The following is a 23,857-nucleotide window of genomic DNA, read 5'->3' on the forward strand; positions in this document are numbered from 1 at the left end:
AGCCAGAATGTCCCTCAAAGTTATCATGGATGGATAAACTGTGGTATTTTATTATACTACTCATACATTGGTATGTACAAAAATAAAAGTGAAAAAACAACAACAATGAGATACCACTACATACCTATTAGAATACCCCAAATTTGGAACACTGATAACAGCAAATGCTGACAAGTATGTGGAGCAGCAAAAACTCTGATTCCTTGTTGGTGGGAATGAAAAGTGGTACAGCCACTTTGGAAGACAGTTTGGCAGTTTTCTTAAAATACTAAATATATGCTTACTATACAGTCCAGGAATTTTTCTCTTTGGTATTTATCCAAAAGATTTGAAAACATGTCCACACAAAAATCTGCATACGGATGTTTACAACAGCTTTATTCATAATTGCCCAAACTTCGAAGAAACCCAGATGTCCTTCAGTAGGTGAATGGATAAATAAACTGATACACCCAGACAATGAATATTATCAGTGCTTAAAAGAAATGAGCTATCAAGTCATAAAAAGACATGGAGGAAATTTAAATGCACATTATTAACTAACTGAAAGAAGCCAATCTGAAAAGGCTGCATACTGTGATTCCAACTAAATGACGTTCTATTAAACGTTAAACTATGGAGACAGGGAAAAGATCAGTGGTTGCCAGAAGTTGGAGGGGGATGAACAGGTGGAGCACAGGATTTGGGGGGCAGTGAAACTACTCTGTATGATACTATAATGATGGATGCATGTCATTATACATCTGTCAAAACACGTAGAGTGTACAACACCAACAGTGAACCATAATGTAAACTATGGACTTTTAGTGATAATTATATATCAATGTAAGCTTATCAGTTGTAACAAATGTACCACTCTGGTGGGGAATATTGACAATGGGGGAGGTTATGTATATATGGGGAAAGGGGTATATGGGAAATCTCTGTACCTTCTTCTCAAATTCGCTGTGAATCTAAAACTGCTCTAAGAAACAGAGGCTTTTTTTCAAAGTAAATTTATCACAATTTAAAAAAATGAAATAATTGCAGCTATCTGCAACATGGATGAATCTCACAAGTGAGGCGAAGTGAAAGAAGATAGTAACAATTCCAAGGATATAAAGTATATAAAGCTCAAATATCTGTAAAACAAAACTGTGTTGTTTAGGGATATTTACTTATATGGAAGATAAACCTATGAAGAAAAACAAAGAAATGATATCACAATAGTCAGGATACGGTGGTGGAGGAATTTCATTACGGGGGGTTGTGGGAGCAGGGTGAACAAGGGGGATTATCAAGGTGTTCTATTTCTTGCTCTGGGTGGTCATTACATGGGCGATAGCTTTATAAATGTTTTTTTAATTTGGCAGTTCTCTTCTGGATGCTTCTCTTTTCTTAATGAAATGGAAAGCAAGGTCACCAACTGGGACTGAGGATGGGGAAGGAGGTGAAGATTTGGTGAGAAAGAAAATGGTATGAAAGAAACAGAAGTTGGTGAACAGAACAGAGAAATATAGTATTTTTTTTTTACCTTATTAGTTAGTGAAAATTTTTCATTTTTCTACAAAAAAGCATTTTTATGCCTTCTCTCATATATACATTATTTTATTAACTTTAATATACTACACTATATGTAGTTATCCCAAACACATAAATTGTTATTTGTTTTAAAATAATTTTTAAAAGCAAAATAAAGCTTTAATAGACCACATAATTGTAATAATAGTTGCAATACATTAGTCATTTATTATTTCACCTTTTGCTTTTTAAAAGCTGATATAGTTTATATTTAGACAAAAATACACAGGGCTTATACAAAGATTTTTATTATTTTTCTTTCAACTTTTTATACTAACTAGCTTTGGTGTTAAATTCTACATTTTATAAGTTTTAAACAGACACAGATATTTATTACCTCCTTATTTTATTGATCTCAAGCCCAAAAGCTGTTTTTAAATGTCAGAAAATATAACTACATTAAGAATCCAGGGCGGCTGGATGGCTCAGTTGGTTAGAGCGTGAGCTCTGAACAGGGTTGCCGGTTCGATTCCCACATGGACCAGTGAGCTGCGCCCTCCACAACTAGATTGAAGGACAACGACTTGGAGCTGATGGGCCCTGGAGAAACACACTGTCCCCCAATAAAATTTATAAAAGGAAAAAAAAAAAAGAATCCACATAGTACTGCCCCACCTCATCTAGGGTTGCATGGGATCAGACATGGGAACTCATTTGCAGTTATTCTGTAGCAGTCGTTTTCTATCGACCTTGCTGGCAAATGCTCTCTGATCTCATATCACCCATAGCCATGTCTTTAATTTCTGTGGTATTCATTGAGGAATTCTCACTACAAGAATCTATAATCAGATCATTATAAATGACAAATTCGGTTTGGTAGGGAGGTGCAAGTCCAGGTCATTATCATATCTATAAGGGGGAAACTGACATACTGTCATCTTAGAAATCCTCAAAATTCCAGTTGAACTGAATGGGACAGTTAAGCAATACGTTTCTGTTGGTGAAATTTCAGTTCCTATAGTGTTGCTAATAGCAAACATGCCATCAATAACAGAAACTTATCAAATGTTCCAGTTGAAAGTTATTTTTTATTATCATTATTATTATCATCTGCAGCATCATCATTAGCACAAAACTAAATCTGCTAATAAAACAAAATCACACCCCAAAGGCATGTCTTGCTGACAGTGAGTCAGTAACATTATTTTCATGTACAAGGGACAGCACCCTGAGGATAAAGACCATATCACAGCTTGATAATTAATTCAATAATTCAGCCAACATTACTGAGCACCTAGGCACAATGGGAGATTTAAAATGTGTACAAGAATCCCTGCTTTCAAGGAGTTTTACAGTCTAGTAAGAGGTATTGAAGAACACTGAGAACACAGAGCCACATGAGATCAGTGACATAATGGAATTGGCGCCATGTACGAAGTGTTATTGGAGAGGGGCATCATGAGAGACTACCATCACATTCAATTGTGGGAAATCAGAAGAGGCTCCACAGAGACGGTGGCATCTGAGCTGGGCTTTGAGGTTTTGAAGGATTTCCAGCAGAATGGCATGTGGAAAGGGGGCACTACAGGTGGAGAGAATAGTGTGGGCCAAAGCATGGCCATGGGAAAGTTTGTGGCATGTTTGGGGAGAGAACAATAGTCCAGTTTGGCTGGTGTATGAAATCTATGTAAGTGGGAGTGATGTGATGAAATGCTGAAAGTGGTATGGGGATCATATTTTGAGTGGCTCTGAACTACAGGCTAAGATTTCGGATCTTGCATTTGTGTTACAGTAACTATAATTAACCACAGCAATAAAATATGCAATGATTTGTGAAGAGATATGGTCATTTCACTTCCAGATTTCTTAGGGAAACTCAAATGGTTTCTAGGCAATGTCATTGCCTTGCTATCAAAAATGTCCCAGCAGATAACCCCAAGCAATCTATAGTATCTAAATTTTTCTATTTTGCATGCAACTAAATCTCTCCCCTCAAAGTCTATTCTTTCCATCCATCCAGTGACCACACCTCTCCTCACGCCCACCTCCAGCCCTACCAGTTCTTGTGGCACTTGATCAGTTGAGGCAAGTCTAATTTAGGATTTTCAGCCCCAACTGCCACCCTGAAGCTGGGACCCACAACATTGAGAAGTGAGAGTAGTGGTAGAAGGGGTAGTGAACAAAGCCATGAAAATGCAGCCATCTGAGAAGTTCTGTGGAATCCCCATCCTAAGAGTCAAGCTTAGTTCTTTGAAGTTGGAGTTCCTGGTCCTCTACTCAGTTTGGTCCAGTGGACAATCGGAGGGATCCTAGAACTCACAGTGCCTAATTAAGGTCCTTTTAAAGTTTCTTCTTACTGTCAAAGAGTTCCTTAAGGGAATGACGTTTCATCTGGGTTACAAGTTATTTAAAAGGCCTCCTGGGTCTGAGGCTGTTGAAGCTGTGGATAGACAGGAGTCTTTTTCTGACCAAGGAAGCCTGCTGGGCTTTGTTTGTGCCCAACAAGCTGGTAGGTGGTGCACTGACAGTTCAAAGATGCTAAAGAATGACTGTATTAGGTAATCAAGCCAAAAAAGTAGGTATTTAGACCAACCAGGGAAGGCTTAGAATAACAAAGTTGCCATGGCCACACTTCCTGCAACTAGTCAGTCTTTCAGCTCTTTCCTGGAATGAGACCTCCTCAGCAGGAAGTCATGGATAGCTGTAGTGAGGCCCCATGTCACGCTGGACCTTAGAATGACCAGGGAGCCCCCACGGTAGATCAGGGACACCTTTCGGCCCCGAGTGTCCCACACATCCTGGGCAGAGGCCCACAGGCTGGGCATGCTCTGCCAACCAATATGGGACTGCATGTTGGCAACTAACACAATCAGAGGATAGAGAACTAGGCAGGTGATAGTTCCATTGACACTCCCAGACACCAAGGCAGGAACCCAATGGGGCAGGCCTTGCTCTGCCAAGCCATGCTGGATGGGGTCCTTGAAGGAGAAATACAGAGCACTCCCCAGGCTGTTCCTGAGAAGGACAGGCCAGAAACCACGATAATAGCCCAGTGACAGCCGCCCCCAAAGCCCATAAGAGTTGAATTCCTTGAGAATGCTGAAGGTGCTAGGGAAGCGAGCTTGCTTGCGACCATCCTGGAGCACATTTTGCACCCTTTCAAAGGGGCTGAGTGCCACAGCCTCCACCACGCCAGACATGAGCCCTGCAGCCCAGCGGTGTCCCAGGGAGTGTGGCCCATTAGGGGAGAGAGAGCACAGCAGGTTATCATAAGTCCCAAACAGTAGAGTGCCTTGCAACGTCTTGGAGAGAAGAGGCGGGTAGATTCCCCTGTAGAAGTATTGAGGGCCTTCATGCCAAAGCTGACGCAGAGCTTCTGACACTGCCACAGCATGGATCTGTTGTCGGAACACAACCTTATAGATAGGAAAGGTCAGAAAAGTAGACATAAAATTGGAAATGGCCCCAAGGGCGTAGGCCTGGGAGTGCCAGCTTTTTTTTCCAGGAACCTCTGCTCGAGTCCAGTGCTGAAGCTCCTTGCCAGGAGAGTGGTTCTGTTCCGCCATGCTGGAGACAACGTGGTGCAGAAACTGGCAAGAGCGGGAAAAAATAGGTTAGACTGACCATTAAATCTGTTGGTGAGCATTTTCACTGCTTAGTTAGAAACAGAGCCCCAAGAAACTACTCAGCTCTAAGGATACAAGGCACTCTTTGGGCCAGTTGCTGAGAAATAAGCACACACTTAATTCATCAACCTTAAATTAGAGGCAGACAGTTTTCTGAACAGAGTCACCACTACAATGGTTTGTTGACACAGCAAATATTCTAATCTTCAAAGAAGGTTTAAGATTGAAGAAAATAAATTTGGGGAAGGAGGGTTCCAAAACCTATTGCACTCAATGCTCACCACATGACATTTTGCATCTGATCAATTGCTAGAATAAGTTGCTATTCTTTCCAAAAAGTGGCACTATCTTGTAGAGGCAGAAGGGCATTCAAAAGTTGTAGTCCAGTTCTTTCTCAAAAAGTTGGTAGAAATTAGGGGAGTGGGGAGTCTCCCTGTCTCCATTTCTGTAGATTCCTGCCTATGCTGTAGCTGTTTCATGGCAATGCCCCACCCCCTCTCCAGAATGAGGAACAGAAAGAGAAGCTGTTCCTAGAAATTCAGCACAAAAAGGCTCCACACCTGGCAATTTCTAAGTCTAACATTGTAGACCTGTAACTCTATAATAGAGCAGGGGTTCTCAACATGAGGCGACTGACATTGGGTCCAGACAATTCTTTGTTCTAGTGCCTGTCCTGAGCATCGTATTGAGCAGTACCCTGGCCTCTACTAGCTGGATGCCAGTAGCACCAGTTGTGACCTACTCAGCTAAGACAACCAAAAATATTTCAGACACTGCCATATGTCCCGGGGTGGGGGGCAAAATATAGTGGTTCAGAACCACCATAATAGAGGGAAGAGGCAGTGCAAAGACTCCAAACTATTGCTCCCACCTGAGAATGGTCCCGGAGTAGACGAGAGGTAACCAGGGAGCTGGGGCACGGGAAGGAAATTTGGGATTAGGAAGAAATCAACACTCAGTGCAGACCTGAGAACCTGAGGAAGTTTGTTGTGAATAGGGGCTCCACTGGGCTGAGAGGACAGGGTGTACTGCAGTGGGAGATGAGTGTGCTGAGGAGAGGAAGCATAGAAGTATGGGTAGGGGACAGGAGGAGGAGGGAGAGGGCAGATGACCAGACTGGGGACTCACATCTAGACTGACAGGAAGCCTAGTAGGAACTACAGACCCAGAGGTTTCACACAAAACCCTGGCCTGTGTGGTCCTGAGGGGAGGGAGGTGTTGGGGCTCTAATTATGTTAGCAGTTAATGGCCTGCTCAACAGAGACAAAGGGGTCCCCACAGGTTGAGGCCCCGAGGGAGTGGGGAGAAGCCAGGCACTGCCAGAAGCCCACTGCAGCCTTCTCTGGGCTGCTGCACCTGAAATCTGCCTTCAAGGGCTTCTCCTTTCAGAATCTCCCCTCCCCCATCAGCTCCTCCCTGGCTTCTCACTCCTGTTCCATCCATCACCCCACAATCATCTGTCCTCACAACCCCCCCCACCCTAAGCCACACTCTCTTGGTGGTGGGGGGGGAAGCTCAGCCTCTCCTGCTCTGCCATCACCCCTCCCTACCCCCACATTCCATGTTTGCCTTAGGCCTCACTCCTAACCCACATGGCCAGGAGACTGGGAGGTCCCATCTGCCTGGGACCCTTTACCTGAGAACTGGCCAGGAGGAGCAAAGGCTCAAGAGGCCCTGTTCTTGCATCCCTCTGGAGCACTTCTAGGCCCTTGGCAGCAGCCACCTCCATCTCTCCAGAGCCCAAAGTGGCCCCTCCTCCACTGCCAGGAAGGAAGTAGCTCCGCTTGCAGGCCCAAAGCCACAGGGACCCCCAACATTCCCCAGCTGTCCTGCCAAGGGCCTTCTCCCCCAAGTTTTACCTGCACCTAAATAAGGATGGGTGGTAAGGGAAATGTCTGTCCTCTCTTCTATCTCAGAGTGCAATAATATTCCACTTCCTCCCCACATTTTCCTGAATAACCTATAAACAAGTGTTGACTAGCTACAGAAGGCAGGCTGACTTAGCAGAAAGAAAACTAGGCTACGTAGGATTTGGCAGACCAGCATTCTAAGTGCCAGTTCTGTTATCACCTTCCTGTGTGACCTTTAGAAATTCATTGACATCTTGGAGCTCCCCTGTCTCAGTTATAAAATGAACAGACAGGGTAAAATGCATTTGGGGCATCCTCATACTGTGCATGTCACAGAGGGTTGACATGGGAGAATTTGGGGAAATATATGATAGAGGAATTAATTATGCTTTGCCATTCCCGATTCTTTGCGCCATTTTTGCCAATCATTTTCAGGGATTACAGGTGAATAATTTAGAAATACCTTACCTTAAATACCTAATTCACCATTTGATAAACATAATTCTTCCTATTTTATGGGGGAGGGGGTAGTCTACTTTTTTCCCATGTATTTTTCTGTTAAGATGCCAGGCTTTGGAGGCAGATGGACCTGAGACTGAATTCTGCCTCCACCACTTACCTAGTTGTGTGACCTTAGGCAAGACACTTCACTCAGTCTCGGTTTCTTCGGCTACAAAATAGGGACAGTAGACCTCCTTCAAAAGGTTATTGCAAAGATTAATAAAATCAAATGCGATAAAGTGGTTGGACATGTATGGCATGGTGGCCTTGATACAAAGTATTTTTTTTTTAAAGATGCTTCTTTACCCCACTGTCTCCACAGAGCACACGCTCCTGTACAACACTCAGGCCAGCCAGAACCACATGACGTGGGATAGTGGAACAAATCCATGTTCACTGGGAGGCAGGAAAGACTTTTCTTCTGTGAATACCAAGGTGTTATTAAACAATCGTGGACAGCCTGGCCCCTTAACATGAGTTCCAAAGTTGAGACCACAGGATGGGCCTAGAGTGGACTTTGAGCTGTTATACCCTGTACCCTATGATGTACCTCGTGCGTTTACAGCCTAGTCAAGTGAGCCCAGGGGATTCCAGACTCCCCTGGCCAGTCTAGTCCAGGTGGACAGCCTATGTGACCACCCCAGGATCCAGCCCCATATTTGTCCATTCATCCAGGGAGTCCCTGAGCCAGTCCTTTGATCAGCTCACAAACATGTATTGACCATCTACTAAACCACTGTGGGTGGATAAATCACTGTGGAGCTGGAGGTGAATAAGACTTGGTGCCTGCCCTCAAGGTCTTGGGAATCTAGTAGGGAAGACAGGTCAACAATGAGCTAAACTCTACTGGAAGGCAAAATAGAGGGTGTACTCACTAAGGTCAGATCAGAAAGACAAGAGCAATGGATTCCACCTGGGACAGGAAGCAGCCAAAAATTTCTCCGAGGAGGGGCATCTGACTTGATTCTTAACCAATGAACAGCCTCTCGTTAGGTCAGGTATTCTAGGCGGAGGAAGAGGTGTAAAGCACAGTGGCCTGAAAGCATGAGTGGTGGGTGCATGGCACTGGACATAGGCCATGTGAAGAAGATAAATCTGTGACTCACAGAGAAGAGCAGATTTAGAATGAGGGCTACATTTGTTTTCCCCACCACAGTGTGTTATGGCATGGGCTGTGGAGTCAGACAGCCCTAGGTTTGATTTTCGTGGTGCCACTGCCTAACTTTATGATCTTGACCAAGTCTCTTCACCTCTCTGAGCCTCAGTATCCTTATCTGTAAAATGATTGGCAGGAAGGGTGCATGAGATGAAGTACATAACATGCCTGGCACAGTACCTGGTATTTCAGTTGCTCCCTAAATTGTATTAGTAGTTTCTTTCTTTCTTTTTTTAAAATGAGATCCCAGGAATAAAGGTAATATTACAACTACATTGTTCTAAAGGCTGAAATCAGTCTAATGCACTGGGTCATCTGCAGCGTGCATTTTCAATTTTTTGTTTGGAAAACAGCAGAGAAGAGTTGTTCATGTCCTTTGGAGTTTGACAGCCCTGGGCACTGAGCCTGGTAAGTCTCAGTGCCTCCACTTACCAGTTGTGTGGCCCTTATATGAGTTACTTAGCTTCCCTGAAAAATGGGACAATTACCTGTCTCAACAGGGTTGTTAAGAAGCTTAAATGAGGTAACAGAGGGAAAGATTCTGGCAGAGGAGGCAGGCAGCCAAGGGTAGCCTATGTAGCCTATTGTTTCAACTGAAAGCATTATCTCCGTAATCTTCAGGCTTTTAAGGTTTCTTTATGGAAATTGGAAAATGTGGTCTCATTAGAGCCATGAATTGGAATACATTCCCACACATGAGGCTAGAGGTAAGGATTGCTCTGTATCCAACTGGAGTCTCAGTCTTGCACTAAGAAACCTTCACTTTGTTCTAATGGCCTGATCCAGGCACTTTTACACAGTGCATTTCCTTTCACTATTTTTTGTCAGAGCTCTAAGATCCAGTCTTCATCCTATTTGATTCCACCCCACCAGGTCCAACTGCAGATCACCTAATTTGGTGACAAAGCCAATTTAAACACAGAAGAAGAGTCTGCTGAGACTAGGTTCAGATGTCATGATATTGGGGAGCAGAAGCAAGTCTTAAGGAAACCCAAGAGCTACTGCCAGCATCACCCCTGACTGTGTGAGGCAAGCATTCTCTCTCCCACACTCTCCACCCCCCACACTATTCCATCCACAAGAGAAAGTCCACAGCCCTCAGGTGGAAGGTGCTTCATCTCCAAATTTGAATTGTTTACTCCAAGGAACTCTAGATACTGGGTTTGTAAATAAGAAGGCAGAAAAGAGCAGGTAAAGTACCTTGGCAGGTTGAAGATGAACCCAGCAGTCAAAGGGCATCAGATTGCTCATTTGCTTTCAAGCATCAGGAGTCAATAACAAGCCCCTCAAGTCATGGAAAATGGAGCAGGTTCCCTAGCCCCTGGCTTCACGGCCCATTCACTCCCAGAGAGCCCTGCATGCCGTTTCCATGGAGTTACTCCTTCTCTGGGGCCAGTGATGGCAAATCCAGCAAAGGAGAGGTCCCCTCAAGAGCTCACAGAAGGGCAACCTAGCAACCTGTCCTGAAGCCAGGAAATGAAAGAGATCTTCCAGAGCAGAGAGCTGTGGTTGGGGGTTAGGTCAAATTGTGTTTCATTTCTCACAGTTCTTTCTCAAGTTCAAGTTGAAAGAGGAAGATGTTACATTCTTACAAGATGTAGGGGAGTGGTTTTTAACCATTTCTGGGCCACCGAGTCATTTGAAAATCTACCAAGCTGTGGACTCGGAAACATACACGGAGTCCAAATTCCTTGCCAACAATTTCAGGAAGGACTCTAGGTGGGAAGCTCTGCTTTGGAGTTACATCTCACGACAGATATGCTTTGGACAGGTGCATGGGCAGCAGGTCTATTTACTTATTACCCTCAGCATGATGTGGTGTTTTAGGCAGTGGTTTACAAACCCCTCTACACCTCAGCATTAAGAACAGAACTGTTTAAAAATATAAATCACACCTCCCACTCATCTTCCTATCATGTTTCCCCGAAAATAAGACTGGGTCTTATATTAAGGTTTGCCCCAAAAGACACATTAGGGCTTATGTTCAGGGGATGTCATCCTGAAAAATCATGCTAGGGCTTATTTTCCAGTTAGGTCTTATTCTGGGGGAAACATGGTAGTAAATCTACACTTGATCTTAGCCAAAAGGCCGAGAAGCGATGCGGTAGTAAATCTGAATCCCCCAGAGGTGGTGCTCAGGAATCTGCATTTGGCACAAGCTCTCCAAAATGATTCTGAGGCAGCCAGCATTGTCCCCATACTTGGGTTGAAAGCATGGGTTCTGGCATCAGAGACTTGGTCCAAATTTTGGCTTCACCTTGTAATTTCAGGCAAGTTATTTCACCTCTCTGAGCCTTATGTTCTTTGGGGTCATAAGCTGTAGCAATAATGTTTTACTTTTTAAAATAAACTGGCAGTTTGTTGTAGTGTAAAAAGAGAAAGAAAAATGCCTCAGTTTCCTCTTTTGTACAATGGGTACCTGAAAGTTGCCTACCTCTTCCTCCACCTCTCTCCCGGCTGACTTCTCATCCTTTGTCAGCCTACCAGCACACCAAGGCTGCTGTTGAGATGGTTTGAAGCCACCGGTGTAAAAAGGCTAACCAGGCAGCTCAGCCAGGCAAATAGTTGGCATTTGGAGAACAACAGACGTGGGTGCAAAATTAAATGATGATACTTATTTGCTGTGCGATGCCGGGCAAGATATATGGGCTCATTTCCTCATCTGTGAAATACACTCGAATTGCATATTGTTCCATATGGGCCCTCCATCTCCACTTTGGCTCTTCTCCACTAACCCTCGATCTGAGTGTAGAGAGGAGTGTTTACCAGAGGCAGCCTTTGAAATCAGACATGTCGACTTGGGCGGGAGCTCTTAGCTCTGCACTTCCTAACCGTACTGCCTGGCGCTGAAGCCCCCCCTCTCTGTTAAATGGGCACGCTGCTACCTCCTTCCCCAGGCTGCTGAGAAGAATCAATGAGACGTCCGTGCAAGCGCATTTGCTCGCAGAAAGCGCTCAGTAAATGCTTTCTCCCCCTCCCCCCTAGACAAAGGTGAGGAACTCTTACTGTTCACTTGATTTCTGTCCCACCTCGTGTCTAATGCATCCGGTCTCAAAGCGCAAAGGAGAGTGAGGTGGAAGGGGAGAGAGAGGAGGGAAGCGAGGGGGAAAGCAGCAAACTCACCGGTAAATGCAAATCGGCCCGATGGCTGCGTCCAAGCTTCACTTGACACCGCTCCGGCTCCCGCGCCTGTGTGCTGCAGCCCCCGCCCGCAGGCTCCCCCTTTTGCTTGCAAGGGCCTGGGGGTCCGAGGCTGCGCAGGGAGGCCGGACCCGCTCCCCACTGATTGGCCGCGTGGCCCCGCTCATCATGCTCTTTCATCCCAATTGGGCAGAGGCTGAAAGAAGCGGCGGCTCCTGGGAGGGCCCAACGGGTAGGCGGGGGCGACCACGGCTGCCGTGGGAACTGAGCAGCCTCGACTCGGCTCCCCCTATCCGGGCAGCCGTGAGGAACAGCTCGGTCTCGCAGCTCCGGGTCGCTAGGGGCCGAGGAGGCGTCATCCTTTCCCCCCCACGCAGGTCCGCGGAGACTGGAAGGCGGCATCCATCGCTGTCCACGCGGGACCATCTGCAGCCCACCGGCCGAGTACAGGTAAAAAAAGGGGGTGCGACTGCCCGGAGCGGAGAGAGGAGGGGGACGCCCCACAAGGACTGGGCAGCTCTGGGCGCTTGGGGAATGGAGACTTGCGGGGCAGGGAAGGAGCACTCCCGTAGACCGGCTACGCTGAGGGAGGAGGTGGGGTGCCACTGGGTGCTGCCCAGTGGGTAGGATTTGCCTGAATTGAGAGGGGGCGTTTTCAGAGGGTGGTAAGAAGCGCGGGGGTGGGGAGGAGAATCGCTGTCTGCTTTGAATCCCCTTTGCATCTCTTCATCTCCTCTTGGGGAGGAATATGAGGGTGTGTGTGTGTGTCCAACTACTATTCCCTTTCTGAATGGCAGGCCAGCAAAAGCCGAATCCGAACTTGAATTCTGTGCAGCGTATTGCAGAGCTGGTAAGCAGACGATTTCCTTGGAGAAATGTGATGGAGGGGTCACTTTGGCCTGTATGCATAAGATGGGAGAGGGAATTTTCCATTTGACTACAGCAGAGGTTGGGGGGGGGGAGCGGGATGAGGGAATGGGGCTGCTTCTGACCCATCTCTTCCCTGCCTTGCCCTCTGTGAGGCCCTGAGGACTGGGATATTCAACCTCTGGTGGACAAAGGTTGACTTACCCGAAAGCAAGCTTTCTCACGGAGGGTACATGTTGCAGAGGCTGGAAGTGAAATTAAGGCGCACACTTCTTTTCGAACTCATGTAAGACTCTGAGAAGTAATAGGACAAACTTTGAGGAGGGGTATGGTTGAAACCTGAGACGGTAAGTTTAATGGAGATCTTATCACCACAAAGCTGTGAGACTTAGACCATTGGATACTATTTTGAGAGCCCAACTCAGTTCCACACACTATCTTACCTAGAATTCGAAGCAACAGTTGCCCTTCCTCCTCCCTCCTGGCAGGAGGGGATGGATGTGGCTCTGAAAAGCATCCTTGCTAGCACCAATGCTAGGGGAGGGGACATCCCCTAGCTCCAGAGGGTTGTAATTGACAGTCTTCTGCAGGGTAATTTTAGGGCAGTGGGCAAGTATAAAATGTACTGCAGGGCATTCAGGAAGGTAGAGAAAGTGACAGCAGACTGCTTCCCTGCGCTCTCCTACCTTATTGACCACCCCACCCTCCCTTTTCTTTACAGTTCTTATTGAGATACAAGGAAGGCAGAGCCCAGGAACGCTGCTTTGGGGATTCCTCCTGCAAATTAGGCGTTTCTAAAAAGCCTGAGCATTTTGTTATATATAGACGATCATTCTATCATGGCTAGCATCATTGCTCATGTGGGTAGTAGCCGGCGGCAGAACGCACACTTGCCGCCTTGGGCCCATTCCATGTTGAGGTCCCTGGGGAGGAGTCTTGGTCCTTTAAGAGTCAATATGGCAGAAAGAAACATGAAGTTGTTTTCAGGGAGGGTGGTGCCAGCCCAAGGGGAAGAAACCTTTGAGAACTGGTTGATCCAAGTCAATGGGGTCCTGCCAGATTGGAGTATGTCCGAAGAGGAAAAGCTCAAGCACCTGATGAAAACCCTTAGGTGCTCAACTGGGGAGGTCATGCGTTTGCTCCAGGTGGCCAATCCCAGCCTAAGTGTGGCAGATTTCTTGCGTGCAATGAAATTGGTGTTTGGGGAGTCTGAAAGCAGTGTCACTGCCCATGGTAAATTTTTCAACACTCTGCAGGCACAAGGGGAGAAAGCCTCCCTTTATGTGATCTGTTTAGAGGTGCAGCTCCAGAACGCTATTCAGGCAGGGATCATAGCTGAGAAAGATGCAAACCAGACTCGCCTGCATCAGCTCCTTTTAGGAGCTGAGCTGAATGGGGACCTGTGCTACAGGCTGAAGCATCTTCTCAGGATGTACACAAATGAGCAGGAACGTCTTCCCAATTTCCTGGAGTTAATCAAGATGATAAGGGAGGATGAGGATTAGGATGACACTTTTATGAAACGGAAGCGGGCAAAGAGATCTGAGCTAATCATGGAGATGGCAGCAAGCCCTGTGGCATTTCAGGGCCCCCAACCAATGGCCATCTGCAGTGCTGACTGCAACGTGATAGAGCTAGAAGATATCCTGTGACTCAGATGAGGATGTGATCCTAGTGGCGTCTCAGGACCCTCCACCTCCATCCATGGGTGCCCCTCCCCTCAGAGGCAGGGTCAGACTTCAGGATCAAGCACTGGTCATTGATTCCCCCAACAGTTCCTGGGTTCAATCTCCTTCCACCAGTGGGGTTTCTCGGGATATGCATAGATCTAGGAAGTGAAAATACACAATCTGCTGTTCCTGCTGTGGCAAGGAGGGCTACTCAAAGGAAACCTGTGACAATGAGAACAACAAGGCCCAAGTATTTGAGAATCTGAGCATCACCCTGCAGGAGCTGATGCATCCAGAGGAGGAGAGGTCAAAAGAGGTCCCTGGCAAACACAATGACCCCTCTGAGCCACAGTAAGGTGTTATACCCAGCCCTAAGTGAACCCTTAACTATATTCAGACTGGTGTTGAGAAAAATGGGGGTGGGGAGTGTGCATAGGCATCTATCTATATGAATTAATACACAAAGTGGCTTTCTTGGGGGAAGAAGAGGTCTTGGATACCAGCAAAGTGGAGGGCACCGCCTGACCTCTGTCCCTGCTCCCTCCTCCATCTGTCTATTCTGTTTATTTCCTTGATGACTTTATTCTATAAAGGAGTATAATTCTCTGTCAAACCTTCAAAAACTGGAGGAAAATACAAAAACTTTAATGTACAAGTTACCTGAAACTCTCCACTCTTATATAACCACTCTCAGCCCTTTGATGAATTTTTTTCTAGATATCCCCTGTACCTGTGTACCCAGATAGATATATGTACAGATAAATGTGATCACATATTAGTGCTGTTCTATACTGTGTATTTTTCACCAAACAATGTATGTCGTGGATGTCTATGTCAATAAATATATATAAGCATCAAGTTGAATGTCTCTCTGTGTGTTGGTACTTCGTATAGAGGAAAAATAAATAAGAAAACTAAGTATAGAAGCTATAACAGGGAGGGTCATACTGTGGAGTTTTTATCAACCTCATTTATAGATGAGGAAAAAGGAAGCTGAAATGGGCTGAACATCTCTTAAAAGAGCCCCTATCACAACTGACCTGTCTCCTAAGTCAGAGAGTCAAATCTGCACCCACTAGTTACTAATGTCCCAGTGCTTGCTTCTCTAATGCATCTGAGAAATCTGATGATGGGATGGGGGTGGGGGCAAAAATGTTGAATGAAGACTGCAGGGGCTCCATTCCTGTTCACTTTGGGAAGTGGCAGCTCTCCTTTCCCTGGGGAGATTCCTTAGATTTTTGCTACTGCTGCTTCTGGACAACGCCTGGTGGCTAGAAGACTGTCCTGTGGGCTGATACTACCCTCTACCTCCTCCCCAATTACAGAGAAAGCAGCTGCTCCTGAGAGTTCAGTAGTAGCAGGAGGCTCAGGCCCCCCAAGCTGCACCCGAGCTATATGCTAGAGGATGTCGGCAGCCCAAGGATCCCAGCTAACCTCACCCTGACTCAAGAAATGGGAACAGCCAGGGAAGGATGAAAAACAATCTGGATGCCAGGGCGTGTGATAAAAACGGGAATCTGAAAGCCCACATACCCTTTTATTAATAGAACTGAGGGCATTAATAGGGGGAGAGAGGGCACAGAAGGAACTTCCTGGACACCTGCTCCTGCCCTATCTCATGGCCTCATATTGGAAGGTGATAAAAAATGATATGTGACCTCTGTCCCTAAGGGTCCCATGTTCCTTAATAGTTTTATCAGTTCCTATCCTTGAGAGCAGGACAAGGTGGGGGAGGGGATGATTTCCTTTAAGGCAGGGAGTGGAGTGAAATGAATTCAGACCTGGGGGAGTTTGTCAGGAAGAAAATGGCTGAGAGGACAGGGTGTACTGAGGAGAGGAAGCATAGAAGTATGGGTAGGGGACAGGAGGAGGAGGGAGAGGGCAGATGACCAGACTGGGGACTCACATCTAGACTGACAGGAAGCCTAGTAGGAACTACAGACCCAGAGGTTTCACACAAAACCCTGGCCTGTGTGGTCCTGAGGGGAGGGAGGTGTTGGGGCTCTAATTATGTTAGCAGTTAATGGCCTGCTCAACAGAGACAAAGGGGTCCCCACAGGTTGAGGCCCCGAGGGAGTGGGGAGAAGCCAGGCACTGCCAGAAGCCCACTGCAGCCTTCTCTGGGCTGCTGCACCTGAAATCTGCCTTCAAGGGCTTCTCCTTTCAGAATCCCCCCTCCCCCATCAGCTCCTCCCTGGCTTCTCACTCCTGTTCCATCCATCACCCCACAATCATCTGTCCTCACAACCCCCCCCCACCCTAAGCCACACTCTCTTGGTGGTGGGGGGGGGAAGCTCAGCCTCTCCTGCTCTGCCATCACCCCTCCCTACCCCCACATTCCATGTTTGCCTTAGGCCTCACTCCTAACCCACATGGCCAGGAGACTGGGAGGTCCCATCTGCCTGGGACCCTTTACCTGAGAACTGGCCAGGAGGAGCAAAGGCTCAAGAGGCCCTGTTCTTGCATCCCTCTGGAGCACTTCTAGGCCCTTGGCAGCAGCCACCTCCATCTCTCCAGAGCCCAAAGTGGCCCCTCCTCCACTGCCAGGAAGGAAGTAGCTCCGCTTGCAGGCCCAAAGCCACAGGGACCCCCAACATTCCCCAGCTGTCCTGCCAAGGGCCTTCTCCCCCAAGTTTTACCTGCACCTAAATAAGGATGGGTGGTGAGGGAAATGTCTGTCCTCTCTTCTATCTCAGAGTGCAATAATATTCCACTTCCTCCCCACATTGAATGATTTACTCAGATAAACAGTTTATACTGTCATAATTTCTTTCTGGGCCCAAATAAAGTAAAAATGAAAATAGTTGCTATACCTTCCACCACCCTCCTTTTCATTGGAGTCAGCTTGGGGATTCAGTACAGATCACTGCTTTGAAAATTGTTCTGTGATTCACCTCCTTTTGGCCTTCCCTCATCCTCTTCGCTGTTGTGTAAACTTGAAATTGTCTAAATTTTTATTTCACCAAAATGATGCAAACCTAATCCTTTACTTCACTTGTGTGACACTGGCTTTTCCTTTATTCTGGAAATATGTATTTTGCCCATTTGGAAGACATGGGACACCTGGGCACTCAGATCAGACTAAGGGAGTTAGCCAAAGGAAGGCTTTTAGAGAATTTTGTGTCTGACAGCCTTCATTTAGGATTATAGGTTTTATTCCTTCCTTTTCCCCTTCATTCTCATAAGTCACTCAGGTGAAATGAGTCTTTTGTCAGGAGAAACTAGCCTTTGAATGACCTTTCACATTATCTCCATCCTTCTAGTAGTTTCCCTTCTTGGTTTCCATGACAACCTTGTCTTGGACAACCCCGACCTTTTTGGTGCCTACTTCTCAATATCCTTTGCTGAATCTTGTTTCTCTTCCTGACCCTTCCATAATAGGGATGAAAATTAAAATCACAACTGTGAATTTTTGAAAGCTTATTTAGGTGCCAGGCACCCTTTAAATGCAGTAGCGCTTTAATCCTTTTAGCAAGCCCATACCATAAGACAGCTATCACTCTTGCTTTCGAATTTACTATTAATATTAATTACTATTAGTTGCCATATACTTCAGATAAGGAAACAGGCTGGAAAATTAGGAGACTACCTAGGGTCAGGCAGCTAGTTAGTGGTGGAGACTGAAAGAACCTGTGCTCCTTAGTCGGGTTAGCTGTCACGTACTATGATGTGGGTACTATTACCATCCACACGTGATGCATGAGGAGACTGGGTTTATGCACATGAAGTGATTAGCCAAACGTCAGGAGAGCAAGTGGCTTCCGTGTCACACACAAGGATGGAATCTTTAAGGAACACTTGACAGAAAAGAGGCTTTTTTTCTACCTTTCTTTTTCTTTCCCTCTGAGTTGCAGCTAGCCCACCTGCTGCCTGGCAACCATCCCCTCTCCACCTTCAGTTGTATTAGCACATTCCATTCAAGCACTATGTTGTTGTTTCCTGTCTTTGCTTTAGGTGCAAATGGTTGTGCATTTAACATATGCAAGCGGAAACAGCTGCAGAAGTCAATGGGGGAAAGGATGAACTCTTTAATTAGCAGTGCTAGGAGGACTTCAGTATCTAATTAGAACAAATATGTTTACTTTCTCCCATGATACTAAATAGGAATTCCAGATCAATTTGGAAATAAATATAGATTTTATGCAAGTGTGTACTAATTCTTTAATAATATATTTGTTGTTATAAAAGGAATAAAAATAATCAAATGTTCAAAAGCAACCCCTTTTAAAACTGAGAAAACAAATATTAAATCTCTTGATTGGAGGCTTTCTATGGTTAAGAGTGATGGGATAAATTGTAAAGGAAAGCCAATATAAATCAAAATTAATTTCAGACTGTAATAAAGAATAAAAAGCATTTATTTAAGCAAAAAGGAGCTGCAGCCAGTGAGACACACATTCAGGTAGCAACCTAAATTGTGTTCCACCGAGATAAAGGGGAGGCTGTCTTTTACAGTGAAAGTTCCCACCCAGGTTCTCAATTAGCTCTGTTTTATATAAATGCGGTATCCAAATTGTGCAGTTCTCATTGCACAGGGCAGGTCTCGGTCCATTGGTAAAAAGACAAAACCAGTGTGGGGACAGAGCCCCAGAGAGTAGTTTACAGGCTCTCGGCCTCACGTGGAAGGGTGCTGGCTCAGGTGGTGGATGGCCGTCGGCTGTGGCTGATTGGCCGTCGGCTGTGGCCGGTTAGCCGATTGGCCGCCGGTATAACTGCTGTGGCTACGAAGGATTGCCGAGGAGCCGAGCAGAGCCGAAGAGAGCGGAAGAGGAGAGCGGAGAGGGGAGGAACAGAGTCGAGGAGAGTGGGGAGAGTCGTCGGTCGGTCGGTTGGCGGAAAGGCGGACGGCAGGTCACGCGTCCGGTGGGCCCAGCCTCCAGTGAGACCATAGTGGTATGACTCCCCTACCTATGGCTCCGTGGGTGTTCCTTTTTGGCCTCAGCATATCCTGCGTTCTTATGTGGGGAGCGGGACCAGAGACCCCGCAGGCCGTCCCGCACGACAAATGGCGCAGCGAGGAGGGTCTCCTGCACGACAAAAGGCGGAGCGAGCAGGGTCTTGCGCACGACAAATGGCACAGCGAGCAGGGTACGGTGCCGGCCAAAACCTACCGAAGCATGGTGGAGCAGTTTGTGCGTGTGAGAGCCCAGCTTCGGAATGCCCATGAGGAGCGACACCGGGAACGGGAGGCGCGGTCAGCCTGGGAGACACAAGCCTCCAGCTGGCACACCACCTTCTTGGCCATAGAAGGCGTTGTCCTCCTTTTGTTGATCTGCTGCGGCCTTAAGCTCCGAGGGTGGTGGACATCTTACAAGGAGGCCTCCACCCACTCAGACACCTGGCACGGTGAGCAAGATTCCGACCAGGTAGGAATGGCGTCTGACTCTGGGCAGGAGGACGTGTGGCCCCCACACAGTGTATGGTGTCCGGTGGCCACTGTTCTCAGGAGTTGGACCCCCAAGGAGGGGTGGGAGGACATGGACGGCTCTCCGGCCAGTGTGGAGAGGGCCCTGCAGGCTCTGGCTGAGCGGTTGCCGGAGGAGGAGAAGGCTACAGCCGGCCGCGTGGGCTGGATGTTCCTCACGGCCTTGAGTCTCAACACGGAAAATGCGCTTAATGAAATGGCCCAGGTGCCGGACCAGGTGTCCCGGTTGGAAGCGCTGGAAGCCCGAGTCCGCCTGTTAGAACACGGGCCCCAAAGTGGAGACTCTGAGGCAGAGGCGGAGGAAGCAAGTGGAGATAATGTAGCTCCCAACCCCCAAGCCCGGTCAATCTTTAAGCAAAGGGTAAAACATGAGCAACCTTTGGGCCCTGGGGGCATTGCTGCTGGCAACCCAGCTGTGACTGAGTTCACAACCTACACCCTATACACTCCCACTGAGTTGCAGGAGCTGGGGAGGCAGTACAGACAGCGCCCTGGAGAGCCAGTCTCGGCTTGGCTATTACGTTTATGGGATGAGGGAGCAGACAGCATTCTCTGCTCCCCAGGCGAGATGGAAAAGCTAGCCTTCATGACAGTGCATCCGTCCCTGTGACAAAGGTTACAAAACTGCCATAGGTTGGCCAACAACCAGGGTAACCATTCTCTAATGGCGTGGCTCACTGCTGCGGTACGCACAGTATGGGGACAGGCTGGTGAGCTGCCAGACACTGTGAGTCAATGGCAGTCATATACAGAACTTACACAAATAATCCGTGAAATGGGTATGAGACATGCTATTTTTAACCTCAACATGCAGGGCCCAGATGACGAGCTTTTTACTGCCAGCATGAGAGATCTGGTTTTGGATACTGCACCTGCGAGTGCTTTTGGATCCTTGGTTGCTATTCTTACACCCTATGTAGGGCGGCGGATCCATGAAGTTACAACTGCCATGGCCACCCTAGGGGATGTTGAAAGCCGGAGGCGAAGGAAGTTAAGACAGGAGGTCCGCACAGTTGAAACCTGGAAGCCCAAACCAAAGGTAAAGGGGCGAGGTCGCGGGCCTCAGAGTGTAACATGCGCACAGATGTGGCGTGATCTCGTGGCAGCAGGGGTCGATAGGAAAAAAATAGACCGACAACCCAATGCACTCCTGCTGGAACTTTGGAAACAGTTGCGTCCGGAACAACAATTCCGGAGAAGCATAAAGGAGGAGTCTGGGAAAGCGCGACCCGTGTCCCTCCAGGACTTCATGCAGCCGCTTGAGGCCGACTCCTTTCAGCTTGATTAGGGGTGGGGCCAAGGTACCTGGTCAGAGGGGACGAGCAGGGACCGGAGGCCCCACGTGGAACTGTCCATACATTGGTCCCCTTTGAATGTACAGAGGGTTTTGGCTCTAGTTAACACTGGCGCCGACTGCAGTCTCATTTATGGGAACCCAGAACTGTTCCCTGGACCAGCAGTCTGCATTGATGGCTACGGGGGAAAAACTGTGACTGTGAAAGCCGTTTCCTTACCACTGGGTATAGGAAGGCTTCCTCCTCGTACCTACAAGGTTTATGTCTCCCCCGTTCCAGAATATATTCTAGGGGTGGACGTGCTACATGGCCTCAGCTTACAGACGTCGGTAGGAGAGTTCCATCTCCGGATCCGGGTGGTGAAAGCGGTGACACACGGGCATGCTCACCACCCTCCTCAAATGTTGCCACAGCCCTGGCACGTGGTTACAGTGCAACAGTACCGCCTGCCAGGAGGACAGGAGGAGATTGGTCGTACGATATTGGAATTGGAGAAGGCACATATTGTGAGGCCAACGCACAGTCCCTTTAACTCCCCAGTATGGCCTGTCAAGAAGCCAGATGGGACCTGGTGAATGACTGTGGACTATAGGGAGTTAAATAAGGTGACGCCAGGGGTGGTGGCTGAGTGGCCACCGCAAGTGACTGTAGTATACAGAGGTCCCGATACCGGGATGATTTTGCGAGGAAACTATGTACTCTCACTATGGCCTATTATGGGGTCCCCTGTTCTGTTACATGTTGAAACTATGCAAGGGACCCCAAGTACTGCCATAAAGGTCTGGTACCACAAACCGGGAAAGGTGCCAGTGGCAGCGACCCTCCTTTCCCAGGACAAAAAGCTAGCATGTATCCTCCCAGATGGAAGGGATTTGCCATTGTTGGTTCCTAAGACTACCGTTTCTTTTTGTCCGTAGGTGTAAGTAGGCTAATACGGCACAGGGACCCTCGCGGAAGACGCTTGTTGCGTAGATTGTGAGGCGAGACTCTGTAGGGGTGGAGTGTGGGGACAGAGCCCCAGAGAGTAGTTTACAGGCTCTCGGCCTCATGTGGAAGGGTGCTGGCTCGGGTGGTGGATGGCCGTCGGCTGTGGCTGATTGGCCGTCGGCTGTGGCCAGTTAGCCGATTGGCCGCCGGTATAACTGCTGTGGCCACGAAGGATTGCCGAGGAGCTGAGCAGAGCAGAGCAGAGCCGAAGAGAGCAGAAGAGGAGAGCGGAGAGGGGAAGAACAGAGTCGAGGAGAGTGGGGAGAGTCGTCGGTAGGTCGGTTGGCGGAAAGGCGGACGGCAGGTCGCGCGTCCGCTGGGCCCAGCCTCCAGTGAGACCATAGTGGTATGACTCCCCTACCTACGGCTCCGTGGGTGTTCCTTTTTGGTCTCACCATATCCTGCGTTCTTATGTGGGGAGCGGGACCAGAGACCCCGCAGGCCATCCCGCACGACAACCAGTATTTCCATGCAATGGTTAATTCAGACAGTGGAAACGAACAGGGCATAGTGCAGGAAGCTGAGAATTCAGTCTGAGATTCTTCCCGGTATACAGAGTACATGAGAAGCCCTTGTCAGCAAATGGCTGCTAGGCATTTATTTATAAAATTTGGGCCCTTGGTTGACCATGGGGAATCCATCTCAGCAGATAAATTTCTTCTCAGTGTTCACAGCAAATGAATCTTTCTTCTTGGGGTCCACACCAATAACCCAGAAGACAGAATTAACAGACATAAAAGACAAACAGCAACCTGAGAAATAGTGGCAACAAGTAAGAAAAACAATAACAGCAAACTTTTATTGTGTTTAAACAGCTAACATTTATTAAGGTCTTACAACAAAGTGCCAGGCATATTCTAAGAGCTCTACATGGTTTCATTTTATTCTCACAATAAACCCTGAGGTAGATCCTAATATTATGTCCAGGATCTAAAACATTCTTATTTAAAGTAGAAAAGCCAGAAGTGCATAAAGTGTAAATATATAGCTTAAGAAGTTATAAAGCAAACCACCACCACAAAAATCAAGCGAGAGAACATTGCCAGAACTCCTGAAATATCTGTGAGTCCTCTGCCCAATCACAACCTCTTTCCTCTAAAGGAAAACACACCAGTGAACTAAGGCTTTTACCTTGCCTTTCTTTAGAGCTTCACCACTCAAATATGAATCCTCAAACACTACTGTCTTGTTTGTGAACTTTGTATAAATAGAACTATAGTGCATGTATCCTTCTGTATCTGGCTCATTTCCTTTACAATTATGTTTCTGAGGTTCAACTTTTTTGCATGTGGCATTAGTTCCTCATCTTTAGAGTTGCAATTCTCAAAAATTTTTCCATATAAATTAATAGCAATTACTATTTACAATTATTAAGGGAGATTAACAAAATCAGTACACAAAATCAGTATCAAAAGATCACTTATATTTCTATATACCATCAGCAATCACTTAAAATGAAACTTAAACAAATTACATTTAAAATAGCATATAAAATCAAATACAGGTTTCCCCAGTATCTGAAAGTAGAGCAGTCTTACTTTATCTTTCATAGGCCCAAATGGCATAAAGGGAATAAAAAAAAGCTGAGATAGCAATACTTGTATCAGACAAAATAGACTTTAAAACAAAGGCTGTATTAAAAGACAAAAAGGGACATTACATAATGATAAAGGGGTCAATCCATCAAGAGGATATAACCCTTATAAATATTTATGCACCCAACACGGAGCACCAAATATATAAATCAAATATCAACAGATATAATTGGAGAGATCAACAATAATACAATCACAGTAGGGGACTTTAACACCCATTGACACCAATGGATAGATCTTCCAG

General features: G+C 47.0%; 2 protein-coding genes and 1 long non-coding RNA gene across 4 annotated transcripts in view; 1 reads left to right on the forward strand and 2 right to left on the reverse strand.

Annotated features, from left to right (window-relative positions):
- Nucleotides 1-2,568: 2,568 nt before the first annotated feature.
- Nucleotides 2,569-11,899, reverse strand: SLC25A53 (solute carrier family 25 member 53). The gene is made up of 2 exons (XM_019718805.2): nt 11,757-11,899; nt 2,569-5,090 (listed from the first exon to the last, which is right to left on the reverse strand). Exon 2 carries the CDS (start codon nt 5,064-5,066, stop codon nt 4,146-4,148), a length of 921 nt encoding a protein of 306 aa, XP_019574364.1. The 5' UTR covers nt 5,067-5,090; nt 11,757-11,899; the 3' UTR covers nt 2,569-4,145.
- A 101-nt stretch (nt 11,900-12,000) lies between these two features.
- Nucleotides 12,001-14,934, forward strand: ZCCHC18 (zinc finger CCHC-type containing 18). The gene is given in 3 exon segments (XM_074323809.1): nt 12,001-12,224; nt 12,572-14,289; nt 14,291-14,934. Coding segments are annotated over 2 exon segments (1,185 nt in total). The 5' UTR covers nt 12,001-12,224; nt 12,572-13,480; the 3' UTR covers nt 14,667-14,934.
- A 3,723-nt stretch (nt 14,935-18,657) lies between these two features.
- LOC141569626 (uncharacterized) overlaps nt 18,658-23,857 on the reverse strand; it is a 29,641-nt gene continuing 24,441 nt past the window's right edge. The window contains exon 3 of one of the 2 annotated variants that reach the window (XR_012493321.1): nt 18,658-22,708. This is a non-coding gene — a long non-coding RNA (uncharacterized LOC141569626). Of the gene's footprint in view, nt 22,771-23,857 lie in introns of both variants that reach the window. The other variant, XR_012493322.1, reaches the window with a different exon arrangement.

Source organism: Rhinolophus sinicus, chromosome X (assembly GCF_036562045.2).
Source record: "Rhinolophus sinicus isolate RSC01 chromosome X, ASM3656204v1, whole genome shotgun sequence".
Taxonomy (NCBI): domain Eukaryota; kingdom Metazoa; phylum Chordata; class Mammalia; order Chiroptera; family Rhinolophidae; genus Rhinolophus; species Rhinolophus sinicus.

What these genes read in the sequence shown, in the direction of transcription:
- SLC25A53 (XM_019718805.2), bottom strand. Translation starts at nt 5,066, where the DNA reads ATGGCGGAACAGAACCACTCTCCTGGCAAGGAGCTTCAGCACTGGACT.